Here is a 17,500-nt window from a genome sequence, read left to right on the forward strand (position 1 = left end):
TTCATCTTCACATTTTAAGTGCATATTTCTATTCTTGTCTAATTATGGCTCACTAGTTTCATGAATTTCCACTGGTTAAAAAAAAAAAAAAAAACAATGCACACTTTTATTGTATGAATTCCCAGCACTATTAATTCAGTTGATCCTCATAATTCTGACGTTTTGCACCTATCGCTTGACTATTACTGCTATTTTTGGGGCATTTTAGGCTCAAGTTTTGCATATCCACAGATTAGGGCAACTGGACGAAATTTGTGTGGGTGGCTGCAGAGGTGCGAAAGTGTGGCTAACCTCACTCCGCTGATCATTTATGGAAATTTAGGCATCTTCGAGCCCACATACACCTCACTGGCTCTTAACCTTACCCATGAACCTCTCCTTCCTTGTACCCTATGGCTTCATCCACTTCTTTACAAAAGTACAAAGCAAAAGAATACTATGCACCACTTACATGTTAGGCTTTAACTGCATCTGTTCTACTGTATGCAACATATGTAAGTGTTGATTTTATTCTGTCCATGTTAGTGTCTTTGTCTCTGTCTATCTGTGTCTGTCTGATTGTTTCTGTCTTTGTCAGTTTGTCTGTTCCCGTTCTGTCTTTGTGAAGTTCATCAATTTCTTCTTATCATGCATGCCCTATAATACTGTACAGTGTCTTCTTTTCCTTCATTTCATTTCTTAAGGTGCTTGGAGAACAACAGGCTAGTCATTGTAATGGTGTCATGAACATTTTACTTTAGCTTATTTACTATGATATATGTGTAAAAAAATATAAGAGAAAACATGAAGTAGAAAAGCATACTTGATAATGAGTGATGAAAATCAGTTGACAGCTGAATTTATTTAATTCTAATTACTCATGAATGGCAGTGGAAACAGTATTAAAAAGGCATATAAGAGATCAGTAAAATGCTGTGCTGTTGCTACAGTAGCTTGCATTTGGATGACTTCAAAGTCAGTGCCACACATCTGTTTGCTCTTTTCATGCTATTGTAGAATCCAGCTATTTTGTGTTTGACAATAATGATACTGTTAACAGTGGTAGGTCATAGTTATTTAGTGTTCAGAATTATCATCTGGTTGAAATTTCCATGATCTCATTTTCCTTAATGTGCTTGATGTTCCCTTCCATTTCCTGACAGCATGTTGCTGAAACGAGAGATAGATGGGGGAGGAGCTTTGTTGAACCCTTTCCTGTTTTGCATATGATTTATTATGTATATGTAGTTTATCCTTTTTTGTATATGATTTATTATGTATATGTAGTTTAGGAAATGTTATAGATAATGTATATAATAGAAAAAACAAAGGAACATCATCAGACAAGATAAAAGAAAGTACACTGATAAAATAAAATGATAAAGAATGATAACAGGATGGAGTGTTATCATTATTTGAATAGTTAAGAAAAGTACTTTTACCCTATCACTAAAGAGAAAGGTAGGATTTATTGCTTTTAGCTTATGAAACAGAAACCTAGGATGTTGTAAGATCTGGAAAGAAAATTTCACTGTGTGAAAGAAATTATGTATCACCTTGAGGATAATGCTAATTTAAATAAAAGGGCATCATAGATATTTAAGGTGGAAATTCGTTAATTTGGTCAAAAAAATTGAAAAATTGGAAACTTGGTACTTGGGTTCGTCTCTGGAGAGGGAAGCCATGGCCGAAGTTGCCAGGCACATAACGCACTGCTTACCTGGTAATGGCGGGTTTAAAGGGCCGCCCCTTTTTCTTCTAGTCTTTGTTTTGCTTGTATTTATTATTTTTTTTTTGAGCCGTTTTATTTTTTTTTGCGTGATGTACGATAGTTTAGTATCAGGCAGTGAGGGTGAGGAAGACGCTACTCCCTCAGTACCAATCGATACAGCCTTAGGGAGTGCGCGTGCGTGCAGCCTACCTGTTGATCGTATTTTACACGTGTTGGGTTCCCAAATTGTGACAATGCCACGTGTAAGGCCATGATGTAACATGGCCTGAAACTATCTAAACAGCCACTACCAGCCTCCAAGCAGTTGTCAAGGGATTATGTAAGTACATATCTGAGTTTGGTACATATTGGAGTGAGTTATTTATTTTTTTTTTTATACCATGTGGGCTTTTCACGGGAATTTATGGGCTAAAGGAGATACTTTTTAGGGTACCTCCTATCTTAAAGCCCACCTGCTAGGAAACCGTTGCCCCGAGTGAGGAAGCGAGTTATGTGGGGGTTTTGAAGATGTTCACAGAAAAATGCGTTTTTCTCGACTTTCAGTTTTTCAGCATATACTGTTGAATAACTTTTTCAGTAATTGGTCAATTTCAAAAATTTTTGCAGCAAAATGATCAACAACCTCATCTTAACAAATGCTAGCATGATAATGCATGAACTCACTCAAATAAATTTACAACAGGCTTATAAACTCAAATTTTTGATGAAAAAAAGGTAACAATTTGGCGTGTAATGAAATTGTTATAACATAGGTTATGTGTATGCCGATGCTAACATTTATTTGTTGTTATGTATATTATATGTGGTTAAGAGGAAATTGCCACACTGTTATTAGTTTTGATTTTATAATGGTATTTTGAATTATTTTCTTATCGCCGAAAAAATATTTATTGCAAAAAAACTACGCCACATTTGTGTACCAAATTAACACTGAAGACGTACACCATAAACGTACACCTTGTGTATAAATATTATTGAATTCGGTGAAAAAATAGCAATGGGAGAGCCAAAAAACCGATATTGATATCGAGTCATCGAATTACCACCTTAAGCAGACCAAAGAGTAAGACATATTGATAACAATCAGAAAATTTCAGCATGAGTGGATATGAACAGTACAGTCATGTGACAAACAGACAAGTGTGATAGATGGATAATTTGAATAAAAGAATAGCAACTCAAAGATGCTAAAATTAAGCAAGGCAGATAGAGAAGTGGATAGATAAATTAGATCAATTTTGTTGCGCTGGGATGGAATCATAAGAAACGATGATTATGAACAATGATGTTGAGTTGTCTCTAATTTTGAACAGTCTAGTCTTTTAAATAGATGAATAGTCATCTAATATATTTTCCCCAAGTACCACTTTCATGTGAATTTTGCTTGGAACATGATTTATTTTCTAAAGCCTTAGATTTACTGTTTGTTTTCTTCATCTTAGATTTAAATCATACCTCATTAAAGTTGGATGAAAAAGAATTGTATATTAAAGAACATCATTACTTTTCATATTTCTTCTATAGAAATCAAATTAATGAACTATGTTGTACATACCATAATATCTTTGAGTGACGTGTTTTAAAAATGTAGGGGATGTACCTTCTAGTCTCCTTTGCAGTGTTAGAGCTTTGAAGAGTTCTATTGAAGGTGGGGGCAGAATATAATTTTTAGAATTTTTATGAATTAAATAGAATCAGATTGTTTGCCAGCTTATAGTTATTGGGTGTAAGTACTGTTGGTGATGCCCCCAAGTTTTACAGTATATCTTTTTGAATCTGTCTTATGACATAGTGAAATACATTGAAAGTCATGGAAGTAGGCTTGTGTGGTATATAAACAACTGAGTTATGAATAATCAGAGTTGTGATTGAGAGGCCTGGATCAGCAAATATCCCAAATCACCTGTAGCATTAAAATCAAGATCAAGGGGCACCATATTCCATCAAGATCAAGATCACAATGCTGCATTGCTGAATATGAGTATGAAACACACACACACACACACACACACACACACACACACACACACACACACACACACACACACACACACCGCGTAGTGTAGTGGTTAGCACACTCAACTCGCAATCGAGAGGCCCGGGTTCGAGTCCAGGCGCGGCGAGGCAAATGGGCAAGCCTCTTAATGTGTGGCCCCTGTTCACCTAGCAGTAAATAGGTACGGGATGTAACTCGAGGGGTTGTGGCCTTGCTTTCCCGGTGTGTGGAGTGTGTTGTGGTCTCAGTCCTACCCAAAGATCGGTCTATGAGCTCTGAGCTCGCTCCGTAATGGGGAAGACTGGCTGGGTGACCAGCAGGCGACCAAGGTGAATTACACACACACACACACACACACACACACACACACACACACACACACACACACACACACACACACACACACACACCCGGTAGCTCAGTGGTTAGAGCGCTGGCTTCACAAGCCAGAGGACCGGGGTTCGATTCCCCGGCCGGGTGGAGATATTTGGGTGTGTCTCCTTTCACGTGTAGCCCCTGTTCACCTAGCAGTGAGTAGGTACGGGATGTAAATTGAGGAGTTGTGACCTTGTTGTCCCGGTGTGTGGTGTGTGCCTGGTCTCAGGCCTATCCGAAGATAGGAAATAATGAGCTCTGAGCTCGTTCCATAGGGTAATGTCTGGCTGTCTCATCAGAGACTGCAGCAGATCAAACAGTGAAACACACACACACACACACACAGTCATGCTGGACGTTGGAGGGATGATGTGTTACAACTGGCAATGGTAAACACATTGGATCAATGGGTGAAAGATTATACAAGATATAGAGGGAAAAGATCACACACACACACACACACACACACACAGTCACGCTGGACGTTGGGGGGATGATGTGTTACAACTGGCAATGGTAAACACATTGGATCAATGGGTGAAAGATTATACAAGATGTAGAGGGGAAGAAGATCCATCAATGCTGGCTTTGGTATTTACAAAAAAACCGGAGCCATGTCCAAACATCAAATATCATACTCCAATAGGAAAAAGTGATCATGTGGTCTTAGAAATCGAATTGAGGATTGGCAAATTTGGAATATAATGAGGGACACAAATACAAGAGACGGAACCATGCTAAATCAAATTTGGGGGGATTAAAAAGTTATTTTGGTAGTATTGATTGGAAAGAAATTATGCATGGAAAGACAATGAAGTATGATATATTTCTAGACAAGTATAATGAGGGGATAAAGAGATATGTTCGTGAATATAGAGTAAAAGAGAGCAAACACACCTGGTATAATGCTATATGTGCAAAAGCTAAAAAGTGCAAGGATGCAGCATGAAAAAATTAAGAAGGCAACGTAATAGAATAAATAGGAAGCAGTATAAAAAGGCATGAAATGAATACATTAGGATAAGAAGGGAGGAGGAGAGAAACTTTGAAAAAGATGTAGTGAAGAGATGTGATTAAGGGGAATATGATATATGAAACATCGGAAGAAATGAGTGAACTTGTGAATGAGGGCTTTAAATCAGTACAGGCAACCCCCGTTTAACGAAGGGGTTACGTTCCTAAAAAACACTTCGTTAAGCGAAACTTCGTTAAGCGAACCGATTATAACAAATATAACCCCTGATTTGAACTTCCATTGAGAGTAAGCAAAGTGAGAGTGCATCATAGTACAGTAAAAGGTTTAATGAAAGTAAGAATTATGAAGTTAAACATTTAGGTAGTTTAATTTAAGTCATTATAATGTACACTAATGTATGTATGTACGTAACTTTATAATGTTGATGATCTTAACTTTATGAAGGAGGGAGAGTGAAACGGAAATACACTAACCGGCAACCTGTGGAATTTAAACAAAGTGCGCATCATGGTACTGCATACAAAACTTATGTACCACATTTCCACAAGGCTTTCCATTTTATCCATTGTAGAGTCACAAGTTCTGGTGGTTCTTTTAGCTTGCAAGGAAGATGAGGTCTCACTAGCCTTCTTAATAGAGTATCTTGACTTGAAAATAGTAGACAGTAGATGGAGTCAAGCCATGGTGGGAAGCAATGTTATTAGTTTTCTGGCCTCTCTCTTGTCTGTGAATAATACCCAGCTTCACTTTGAGAGTAAGACACTTCCTGGTCTTCTTAGGAACGTTAGGCCACATTGCAGGGTGTTTTGGTGGTAAGTTTAACTAAGGAAGATGAGCTGCTGGTGACGCTGTTATGTTTTGACTGGGCAGTGAGTGGTGCGTGTGATCTTGATCTTGATCTTGATGTACAGGTGACACATAATTTCTTCTGAGTCAGGCCTTTGTATCGGCAGAGCTTGTGTTGTCCATGAGAGGCTTGATCTTGATCTTTATTCTATAGGTGTCTCAGGATTTCTCCTGAGGCAGGCCTTAGTACCAGCAGCTCCTGATATATTCAAAAGCCTGTCAGCTTGCATGATACAGTGGGGCTTTCAAATTTGGAAAAAAATTACCTGGATAAAACTTCGTTAAAGCGAGTTTGATGTTCGTTAAACGAGCAGATGGTATTAAAATGAAACCTTCGTTATAGCGAAATTTCGTTGTGTGAACCTTCGTTAAACGGGGGTTGCCTGTATTTAATGAAGAGGGAGAGTTTATAAAGCCAATCAACTCAGCGGCACAGGAAGGATTAAGAGACATCGTGGTAAGAAAACAGAAAATTAGAGAATTGCTAGAAAAGGTGGATGTGAGGAAGGCAATGGGACCAAATGGAGTGTCAGGATGGACACTTAAGGGAATGTAGTGAGCAACTGGCAGAACCAATTTGGGATGTAATTAACGACTCCTTAAGGGAAGAGGGAAGGTACCAAAGGAATGGAAAAGAGCCAATATAGTCCCATTATACAAAGGAGGAAAAATGACTGAGCCCCTAAATTATAGACCAGTGTCACTAACTAGTGTGGTGGGTAAGATCTGTGAAATTGTTATCAAAGGAAAATGGTTGGAATATCTGGAGAGAAATAAAATCATTAATAACTCCCAATTTGGTTTTAGAAAAGGAAGATCATGTATAACAAACTTATTAAGCTTTTATACAAGAGTAATAGACGAAGTACAAGGAAGAGATGGATGGGTGGATGCAGTGTATCTAGATATTAAAAAGGCTTTTGACAGAGTACCACAGAAGACCCCTATGGAAAATAGAACACATGAGCAGAATTAAGGGAAATATCTTAAATTGGATGACAGATTACTTAACAGATAGGGAAATGAGGACAGTGATAAGAGATACACCATCAAGTTGGAGCACTGTAACCAGTGGCGTACCACAGGATTTGGTGTTGGCACCAGTAATGTTTCAAATATATTTCAATGATATACAAGAGGTTTTGAGGTTTGAGTAGCTACATAAATTTGTTTGCAGATGATGCCAAGCTTTTGAGAGTTATAAAAAAACAAAATGATTGTATGGAATTACAGAAAGATATTGATAAGATCTGGAGATGGAGCCAGAAGTGGAAATTATAATTTAATACTAAGAAATGCCATGGAATGGAAATGGGTAAAAGTAATAGAAGACCTACATGGGAATATAAAATGGGAGAAGAGATTATAATGAGAAGAAGAGAAGAGAAAGACCTAGGAGTGATTATACAAGACACCCTGACTCCAGAAATACATATAAATGGATTATTTGCTTCAACATACAAGACACTAACGAACATCAGGGTGGCATTCAATTACATGGATAAAGGTATGATGAAAAAGATATTAACCACTATGATAAGACCTAGACTAGAATATGCAGCAGTGGTATGGTCACCATATAGGCAGAAAGATATCAAGAAACTAGAAAGGATACAAAGGGCTGCTACAAAGATGGTCCCTGAAATAAAAGATCTTCCCTATGAAGAAAGACTGAAGGAGATGGAGCTACCAACTTTGAAGGATAGACAGGAAAGAGGAGACCTAATAACGATGTATAAGTTGGTAAACCGTATGGAGAAGATAGATAGACAAGACCGTGGTAACACTGATGGAGCAGGGAGACAGACAAACAAGAGGACATTCCAAGAAAATCATGAAAAGTCAGTGTCATAGGAATATCAAAAAGTTCAGTTTTCCACATAGGACAGTAGACATCTGGAATGGATTAAGTGAAGAGATTGTAACAGCAGAAAGTGTGCACAAATTAAAGGAGAAGTTAGATAAATGTAGATATGGAGACAGGTCACTATGAACCCTGCTCGAACCCTGTAACATACAACTAGGTAAATACACACACACACAGATATATATATATATATATATATATATATATATATATATATATATATATATATATATATATATATATATATATATATATATATATATATATATATATATATATATATATATATATATATATATATATATATATATATATATATATATATATATATATATACAGTGGTACCTTGGAGTACAAACAATTTGGATTACGAACAAAAAATTGTTTTTTTTTTTTTTTTTATTTATTTGTTTATTTTATTTATTTATTTTTTTTGCATTGGAGGACGAACTTTGCTTTAGAGTGTGAACAATAACAAACGCGGTCAACAGATTGCACACAGCACTGCGCGATCAGCTGACTGCATGCTGGGGCACCACGCTGCCTCAGTGCCTCAGGAGTGTTGTTTGCAGTTGTTTTGTAGTGCTGGGGATAATAATATTAATGTTTTTTAGTTATTTAGATTATTGCCTAGCGTAGCAGCGCACATGGTCACGAGACATACATATGGAAGATTCTAGAAGATCCGAGGGGAAGAGGGAGTATCCAGCTCGTGAATTAAAAGCCTTAACCCTTATAGCCCGTCAGACATGATCATGGCTCTTATGTTAGTGCCAGTCAGGCATGATCGTAGCGCTTTTCAGAAGCTGCGCTTCTTTATGCCACACAGTTTGTGTATGCTTGAGGCTATCTTTCATATATCGAGGCCTGTCATTGGCCCATTGTTTTCAAGATGGTGGACACTTAGCCAATCATGTATCAGCTTTTACAAGGATGTGTTTGTGTAGGTGTGAGAGCTACAAGGGTGAGGATGCTGAGAGCACTTATGTCAGTATGCTGTATTTTATAATTTTTTATGTATTTCTTGGTGAGATATAAGATATGCATGTATTTCCATGGATAAGTAAGCTGTTCAGAAACATATTATGATGCATGACAGTATTGGAATCATGTGCGTAGTGCTGGCTTGATGGAGTTGGCTGAGGAGGATGTGTTGACGCTTGTTTCTGACAGTGAAGAAGTTGAATTTTCATCATATTACAATTTGCTTACTTACCTGATTTATTTTCCATAATGAATGCAGTATATCAAAGAAAAACTTATTGGCTTATATAAGAGTGTGTGGTGCTGGCTTGATGGAGTCACATGTGGAGGAGGTGGTGACCCTTGTTTCAGACCACAAGAAGTTGAATTTTCATTATATTACATTTTGCTTACTTTCCTGCTTTTTTTTTTCCTATCTTCTATAGTTATAGCATAATAGTAGTAGTAGTAGTAGTAGTATATATAGTAATAATATGCAAAAAGTAAGAAATTAGATGAAAAATATAATTTTTTTGGTCTTGGGACGTGGTTTGGAACGAATTATAATTTCTTCCATAAGAATACATGTATTTTGATGGTTTGGAGTAAGAACAAAAATTTGAATGGAATAAATTTGTATTCCAAGGCACCACTGTATATATATATATATATATATATATATATATATATATATATATATATATATATATATATATATATATATATATATATATATATATATATATATATATATATATATATATATATATATATATATATATATATATATATATATATATATATATATATATATATATATATATATATATATATATATATATATATATATATATATATATATATATATATATATATATATATATATATATATATATATATATATATATATATATATATTATATTTTTAATTTTTTATTTTTCCCCCCCGGCAATTTATGATGGACCGTTTGAAGTTGTTGCATGCTTCACAGTTTTACAAAACTAGTATCCCTTCTGATCATAAACAGAAATACTGTATTGTATTAACTTTGTTCTTGGTAAGATTTCTACATTGAATATCTTACTATGAAAAAGGCTGAATTCAGTATTATGTAACATATTTTCTTTATAAATTCTAATGAAACAATCCATGATAACTTATTAGAAGTGAAGTTGTTCACTGCTTCGGGCAACAACAAACAGTTTACAAACTGAATTGAGTGAATAGCAGACATTGTAGATCAGCGCTCTGTGTTTATTCTGTCCATGTGACATGAAAGCCCGGACACTTTGCATGTATGAATGAATATCAAATTCATTGCACCAGTTTTTTTTTTGCTAGCTTTTACAGACTTCAACATGATACTACTATGATGATGATTCACTATGAGGTAGTATTCTGTATGTCATGCTTGTCTCAGCATGCCAATCTTTGATGTATCATTGCTTTCAGATTGAAAAGCTTTTCATATTTTTATAATTACCTTCATTCACATTATTCATTTAGTATATAATATTGTAAGCATGTTCCTCAATAAGTTAATTTCTGATACAAATATAGTATTAATGCTATGCTTTGAATCAAAAGAAGTTAATCATGAATGTCAAATTCAGTATGTGATAAACTTTACTGGATCTTTTCTGTTGCTGGAACTTTTAGAAATGTGTATATTAACCCCTTGATTATCCTAAGATGACAGAATTTACTATGATAAGGCAAATAAAGAGAAGGAGAGAGCAATAATTTTAGCTTTAGAAACTAGTAAGTTAACTTGAAGCTCATGGCCACTTTGATTTTCTGCAGGTGAAGAAGTTTACTATAGTGAGACTGATGAAGAATTAGATGACAGACCCCCTACCTCTCCTCACACCTTACAGTCTCCATCATCAGCCAGGTGAGTTTCACTTTTCTTACTCTGTGACTACAAGAGTGTCTAGGAATAATGACAGTTATAGAAAGGATTTTGTTGATATAGAATTATGGAACTAAAAGTTGATGTGATAGGTATCTGATTCATGATCTTTATTTTCCTAGAAGCCCAACAGGCAGGGATGGTAGTGGAACTTCCTTGTGGCGTGGAGGGTCAGTCAGTCCTGGCCGAAGTAGTCAGAATCGGGGGGCACCCTTGTGTTCATCTTTAGCAGTGCTAAATGTGACAAAGGGCTCCAGCCTAAGATTCTTACAACACTATAAGGATCCAATGAGTCAGCCTGTTCCCACAGCATCCTTTCGTAGTTACAGGTAAACTTACTGTAGACAGATTGCATATGAATATTGTAATAACATTTCTTATGGTGTTCAGTGGAGATTCCATTACAGTGCTTATTTTTATGACATTTCTTATAGTGAATTAGATTCTTAAGTTCTGTGATGAAATCTGCTCTAATATATTAAATGGCTGAATGCCCCTACAGGCGTGTGGGTGAAAACAGCAGCAGAAGTACCTCAGTTGGTGACCTAAGGAAGGTCAGTAGGTCAGATACAAGCACTGACTTGCAAAATAAGACTGAAGAAGGTTCAAGTCGACAGGTGACTAGAAAGAACAGCCTGCGTGACCGTTTTCGTCAGCTGCACACACCTTTCACCTCTGAGCGCCGGAAACAAGCAGCTGGCCGGGGCACCCATGATACCCACAAGAACAGAAAGAAATCTGCAGGAGAGCAACAGCAAGGAGACCAAATCACAAATAGAAGGGAAGGGGGACAGCAACAGCATCAGAGTGAAGAAAAGACATTGCCAACTTCCTCTGCTACCACTAATACCACTGCTACCACCACCATCACCAGCACCTCTGTCACAAACATTACCATGCCCATTGTCACTATATCCAACCCTGTTCCTACCCTCACTCCCACCACCACATCCATAATCACCACTACCACAGCTACTAACACCACTCCTGGAATGCCACAAGTCAGTGCCCTTCAGATCTCTGTCAGCCCTCAACACCAGACCACAACAGAACTTCAGGTGGGATCAAATGAGAGCAGTGCAGGAGTACACCGACAACGACCACGTTACATGCTACCCACACGAGCTAGCAGTCATTATTCTCCTGGCCGACCATCCTCCATTGATTTGGATAGTCGTAGTGGCTCCAGCTCCAGTAAGGCCAGTATGGGACGTTGGAGTGGAACACCACCATCCAGTGGGCGGTGTAGCCCTTCCAAATTTGAGGTTAGTGGACGGCGAGGCAGTATTGGGGGAGAGTCCCCAGTTAGGTCTGGATCACCCCGCAGAGGTTCTCTGGACTGCTTGGCTTGGCCTCATCCACGAGCACTCTCCCCACCCACTTCGCCTATTCACACACCCACTCGCAGCTCTCATGGTTCTACAAGTAGTCTCCTAGCTTCAGAGGAATATCGAGAGGGATCTCCAGAAAAGCTGTGGATCAGTTCTTTGCGCACTGACACCTCCAAAACTAAGGGAGTTACTGTGCGCTGTGTTTCTGCAAGAAAAGATGGACGCTCACGCTCTGGCTCTGGAGATAATAGTGCCTCTGATCGTCTCAAACGTACTGCCTTGTATCACCCACCCCTTCGTGGTCGTACTGACCCAATGAAACCAGCATTTGAATTAGTTCTGGATCCATATAGTAGGCAGATTGTCATTGATTGTCACAGAGAAAATTTAAGATCATCCAAGACTCCTTCAGAAGTTTCCCAGTCAGATTCTGTTGCCCAGCCAATGACAATCACATTGACAAGGAGGTCACAGCGGCAGTCTCCCAGTAGTGATACAGGGACACCATCTCGACCTGAGGTGCCACCTAGGACAAAATTCCTCTCTCTGAGTGAACGAACTTTATCACCCTCCTCTCCTCTGCCTTCCTCCCCACCTTATTTGCCTTTAGTCTCCAGTCCTTCAAATTCAATGACAATATCCCCTACTTATAACCACAGTATTAGTTCCTCCCCATCCACACACTCTACACAGCATTCAGCACTGACTTCACCATCTTTTATATCCACAAGCTCTCCAGGGGTTACTCATACTACTACTCTAACTAAACATGTTCCCAACCTTACCATCAGGACCACATCTGAGGAGACAGACCCAGTACGCACACCTCTTAAGGTATGTCATCTCATCTCCTGTTATCTATTTGATCTTCATGATCCTGTTACAAAAGATAGCATTCATAATATATTTAGCAATCTATAGAAGTAAAGAATGTTTAAAGCAACTATAAACTTACCTTGGCAGCCTGCCATGGGTGTGTCCATGATTGGGAAACAACGGAGAACTCCTGGTGTTCTGTCACCCCGAGATGTCTTCTTCTCTTCACCCCCATCTTCCCCAACCCTCTCTTCTGTGTCCTCCTCCATTTCTCCTCATCATTCCAGCAAGAACTCGGTGCCTCCTAAACTACGCAACCAAAAGGTAAAATTGTTAATTTTCTATTGCTCAGAAGTTTTATTTTGTATGATGTGACTAAAATAAATAGCAACATGTTAGTCTTGTTTTGGTGTTGTAAGGACATAGATTACTTATTGCTCAATCAAAAAAGCAGAAATGTAATTAATTAAATGGTATAATCCTGAAAACTTGTTGCAGATCCTGCCACACTATCCAGGGATGGAGTATCCTCCAGTATTTGAGCCTGGTTCATATTCCCTTTGTCCTGCCGACCAGACCGTGTCTTCAGCTGACCAAGGCCTAGAGGGTGGGATTGAGGGTCGCACTAGTGTAGAGAGTCGTGTAGTTTATACCATGGCTCAGGTTGGGATATCTCATGGTGCTCCACATAATAGCCACAAATTGATGTCATCCCCTGAAACATCAAGTAGAGCAGGCCAGGAGCAAAACTTGGCATCAGCAAGAGAGTATCATTTGACCCAAAGAAATATAGAAGTTAGTTGTGGTGGTGGTGGAGGAGGAGGAGGTAGTTCTCTTAGCCCTCCAGCATTGGCCTGCCACCATTCTCTTCATATTGTAGTCACTGCTCAAACCACTCCTCATACATTTCACTGTGCAGATTCTTCCCAAACCATCAGTGTTACTGCTCCTACATCAGGCTCCACTTCTCATAACCACAATACAACTACTTCCTCTCCTTCACATTCAGTAGCATCCCTCCACCAAAATTTGTATGTCACTACCCCAGTGCACCCTGTTATCCACCAGAACATTTCTATGTCCCAGTCATCAACCTTCAGCACTCCTCTAAAGATAAGTAGTACTGGGGGAGCAGGGAAATTAATGTCTCAATATACATTTGGTCATTCAGGTCAAGCCAAATCTGTCCAAGGTGTCCAAGGTCTGGAGAACCAATCTTCACAGTCAAACAAATCACAGATATCCTCCAGGTCACTTACACCTACAAAGCCATACTTACTGGCACCTTCAGACAGTTCTCTCAGTAACAAGGATAAAGAAGATATCGACAGAGAATCATCAGCCTAGGAGTGCTTGTGAGAACTCTTGGTGCATGCAGATGTTGCCTTATTGGTGCACCTCACATGTGTATGTTGAGAGGAATTATGGTGCTTTTATATAGCTATCGCTCAACATCTTCATTTCAGGTCAATACAGTAAACTCCCTCGTATACAACCTAAAATACACAGAGAGGCTGTTAAGTACACAAGGTTTCTGGTAATGTGAGGTGTTTTTTCATACTTGAATAAAGTCCTGCAACACCTAAACTGATTCCCATACCGATAAAAAAAAAAAAATTTATGATCAAATTGCAACCATAACTAACCAAATCAACTCAAAGGGAATGTAAAATATGTAATGGTATCCAAATAGGAAATCAGATAAGTTATCATCAATAAATTTCACCTGAATAGCAACCATTTGTTATCTCCATGAGACTCTGCAAAAAGATCAGCTTTAGCTGACATCTTTGCACCCAGCATAGCTGGGTGCGACTGGAAAAATTTATCATGATAACTGATGAATCAATAATGATAACCTTATTGGTGATAAGCGATGATTGATGACTGGCAACAAACTTATTGCCTGATAACTGACAAACAGTAAATTGATAAATTAGATATTCTGATACTAAAGATTACATTACTGATAGTTAAAATAAAAAGTTGATGAATCCAAATCTTTATCTTTATCAATTTTGAAAAATCTTAGAAAAAATAAAATTCAAGGTTTTATATCTTGTGTCTTCACTAATGTAAATACTATTATAAGTTTAATAGCTATGCTCATATTCCAGAATTATTGATTATTACTAGTTTGGAACCAAAAGTATCCGTGATACCAATGAATCAGTAACTCAGGAAAATTTATTATCAGATAACCAAGAATCTGATTTCATTATCGTGATAATTTATTGTGATACCGCCCACATATGCATATCCAAGAGTTTACAAGTAAAACGTGTCGAAGATTGTTGCAACTTGTGCTGAAACCTGAAGAAGCCTTTGTCCCGTAATGTACTTGGAACTGTTACTGATGATAGATATAACAATTCAGTCAGCATTGATCAATACATGCTATCAGCATGTTGTGTTTAGTTCCTTGGCTAGTTATGGTGGCTTTCAACCAAGACACGAGATAAATGGGAATTCATTTTTGGTTTTGAGTGACTTGCTATTTTCTCTTATTTTACATTTTAATAGAATTTTTCAATATTTTGGATAATACTATAATTTGCATAATGTATTTCAGGATGCAAGGGAGTTAACTGTATAAAGTGATTGTCCCCAAGTTTTGAAAGCCCAAATAATAAGGCTTTAAGTATGTGCTTTCATAGAATTAGGATTCAAACATTGAAGTTAACTTTGAGACTACCTAACTACAACTTCACCCTTAATTCAAGTGTTGAAGTTATATTTGCTTATGTGTTATCTATTTAATTCTAAGTTGCATTTGTAACTCTTCATCTGATCCTGTCTGGCCTTCCACAGTCACCAAGCCATTACATGTGGTCTTTTAGACAGTTGTTGTCATATATTTATATTTTATCTTTATATTGTGGTTATCTCCCTATGACCTGCAGGTTATTTGTCAAGAAAAATGGTAGTTTTTGATTAGATATTTATTGACAACTCATTGAATTAACATCAATAATGTGTTCAGGATTGAATTAGCATCAGTAGTGAATTCAACAAGGAAAAATATGTGTGCAACATATGTTAAAAGAAAAAAAAAAGGGATCTTAAGTTCCTTTGCTCTGCCCTTTCCAGTATCTTACAACACATTTCAATGTCATAAATGTTCAGATATGTAAATCATGTGTATTAATCATACTGAGGAAAGTAACTTGTATGTTATAGTAAAGAGTTCCTCTTGTGGATGTTGCACAATCCTGACTGGAAATTATGGTTTTCCTGTTGTCCACATGCTACTTGTACTTGGACCTTAAAAGAAAAATTTGTTTTTGCAAAACTAACTCAACACAAGAAACTATTTGGTGATGAGGCCTATTTAAAGCGTCTGGAGAAACACTTAGAGCTGACCCTACAGAATGGAACGCTACTCTATATACATCCTTCATGTAGATCGACCCTAGAGAGTGGAAAGATACTCTATCTACATCCTTTATGTAGATTGATGGGTTATTGTTTATCACAAGAACCAGAGATGTGGATCCCAGATGCTTGATCTTCGGTCATCAGGACTTGAGTTGTTGATATTTGCACATGCAACAAATTACTTTCAATTATAAGCACCAATTTTATAATTATATTTCTTATTAGATGTATTATTTAAGATATAAATAATTGTGATGTATCAAGAAGCATCTAGTGTAATACGCTCAATTAAAGTTAGGAGTCTCAAAGTATTTTGTTAGTAAGAAGTATATGTTGGCAAGAGAGAAAATCTTACAGCTGACTTGCACATATTTATTGTTAAAAACATGCCCACTTATATATTGTATGTTAGAAATTATGAAAATATTTATTAAATTATAATTTGATTAGGTCTTACATCTCTACATTTCAATTACTTAAAAGGCTATTACTGAATAAAAATGTAAATTTAACTTGGCCTGTCAGCATGTAACCACATTTGTTGTGCCTTCATATATATATATATATATATATATATATATATATATATATATATATATATATATATATATATATATATATATATATATATATATATATATGGTCTTTCATAGTTAAACGGAAAATATTGAGGATACCCTATATATATATATATATATATATATATATATATATATATATATATATATATATATATATATATATATATATATATATATATATATATATTTATACACACACACACACACACACACACACACACACACACACACACACACACACACACACATATACTTATATGCATGTCAAGTGAATGTTTTTTATTAAGCATACATTTAATTATACTTGAATTTTATAATTATCTTCCCAAATATTTGTTTAGTTTAAGACTATTACTGTTACTGGTGTGAAGGTCAGTGTCCAGTGGTGTTTGCTACATCATCTTGGCTATCTATTGATGGAGACAAATATCCACCATGAGCCAGGTACACAGGACTGTGTACACTCTGGATTTTTTTGATTTGGGAAGAATAAGAAAGTTGAATGTTTAATGAAATGTCCTTAGATTTTAATTTTTTATATGGTTTTTAAGTAGCACTATGTATAATAATCAATGCTTGAAATGTTATTGCATTTAAAGTCTATTACTAATATCAGTAGATATTCAAGGATGTAAAAATTGAAGCAGTTATATGTAATTGCCTTAATTTCACTGAAAAGTATTCAGGTCATCACTGTTTTTAGTTTATTCCCAGATCTGTGGAACAGAACATATGAAACTTAAAACA

The 17,500-nt window shown here is 36.7% G+C and overlaps 1 protein-coding gene across 1 annotated transcript in view; it reads left to right on the top strand.

Annotated features, from left to right (window-relative positions):
* LOC123498158 overlaps positions 1–14,395 on the top strand; it is a 44,036-nt gene extending 29,641 nt beyond the window's left edge. Inside the window, 5 exon segments of the mRNA XM_045245327.1 lie at positions 10,539–10,629; positions 10,770–10,976; positions 11,150–12,812; positions 12,942–13,118; positions 13,293–14,395. Of these exon segments, the coding sequence (XP_045101262.1) occupies positions 10,539–10,629; positions 10,770–10,976; positions 11,150–12,812; positions 12,942–13,118; positions 13,293–14,141 (2,987 nt within the window). The 3' untranslated portion in view covers positions 14,142–14,395.
* Positions 14,396–17,500: the final 3,105 nt, after the last annotated feature.

This window comes from Portunus trituberculatus, chromosome 47 (genome assembly GCF_017591435.1).
Source record: "Portunus trituberculatus isolate SZX2019 chromosome 47, ASM1759143v1, whole genome shotgun sequence".
Lineage (NCBI taxonomy): Eukaryota > Metazoa > Arthropoda > Malacostraca > Decapoda > Portunidae > Portunus > Portunus trituberculatus.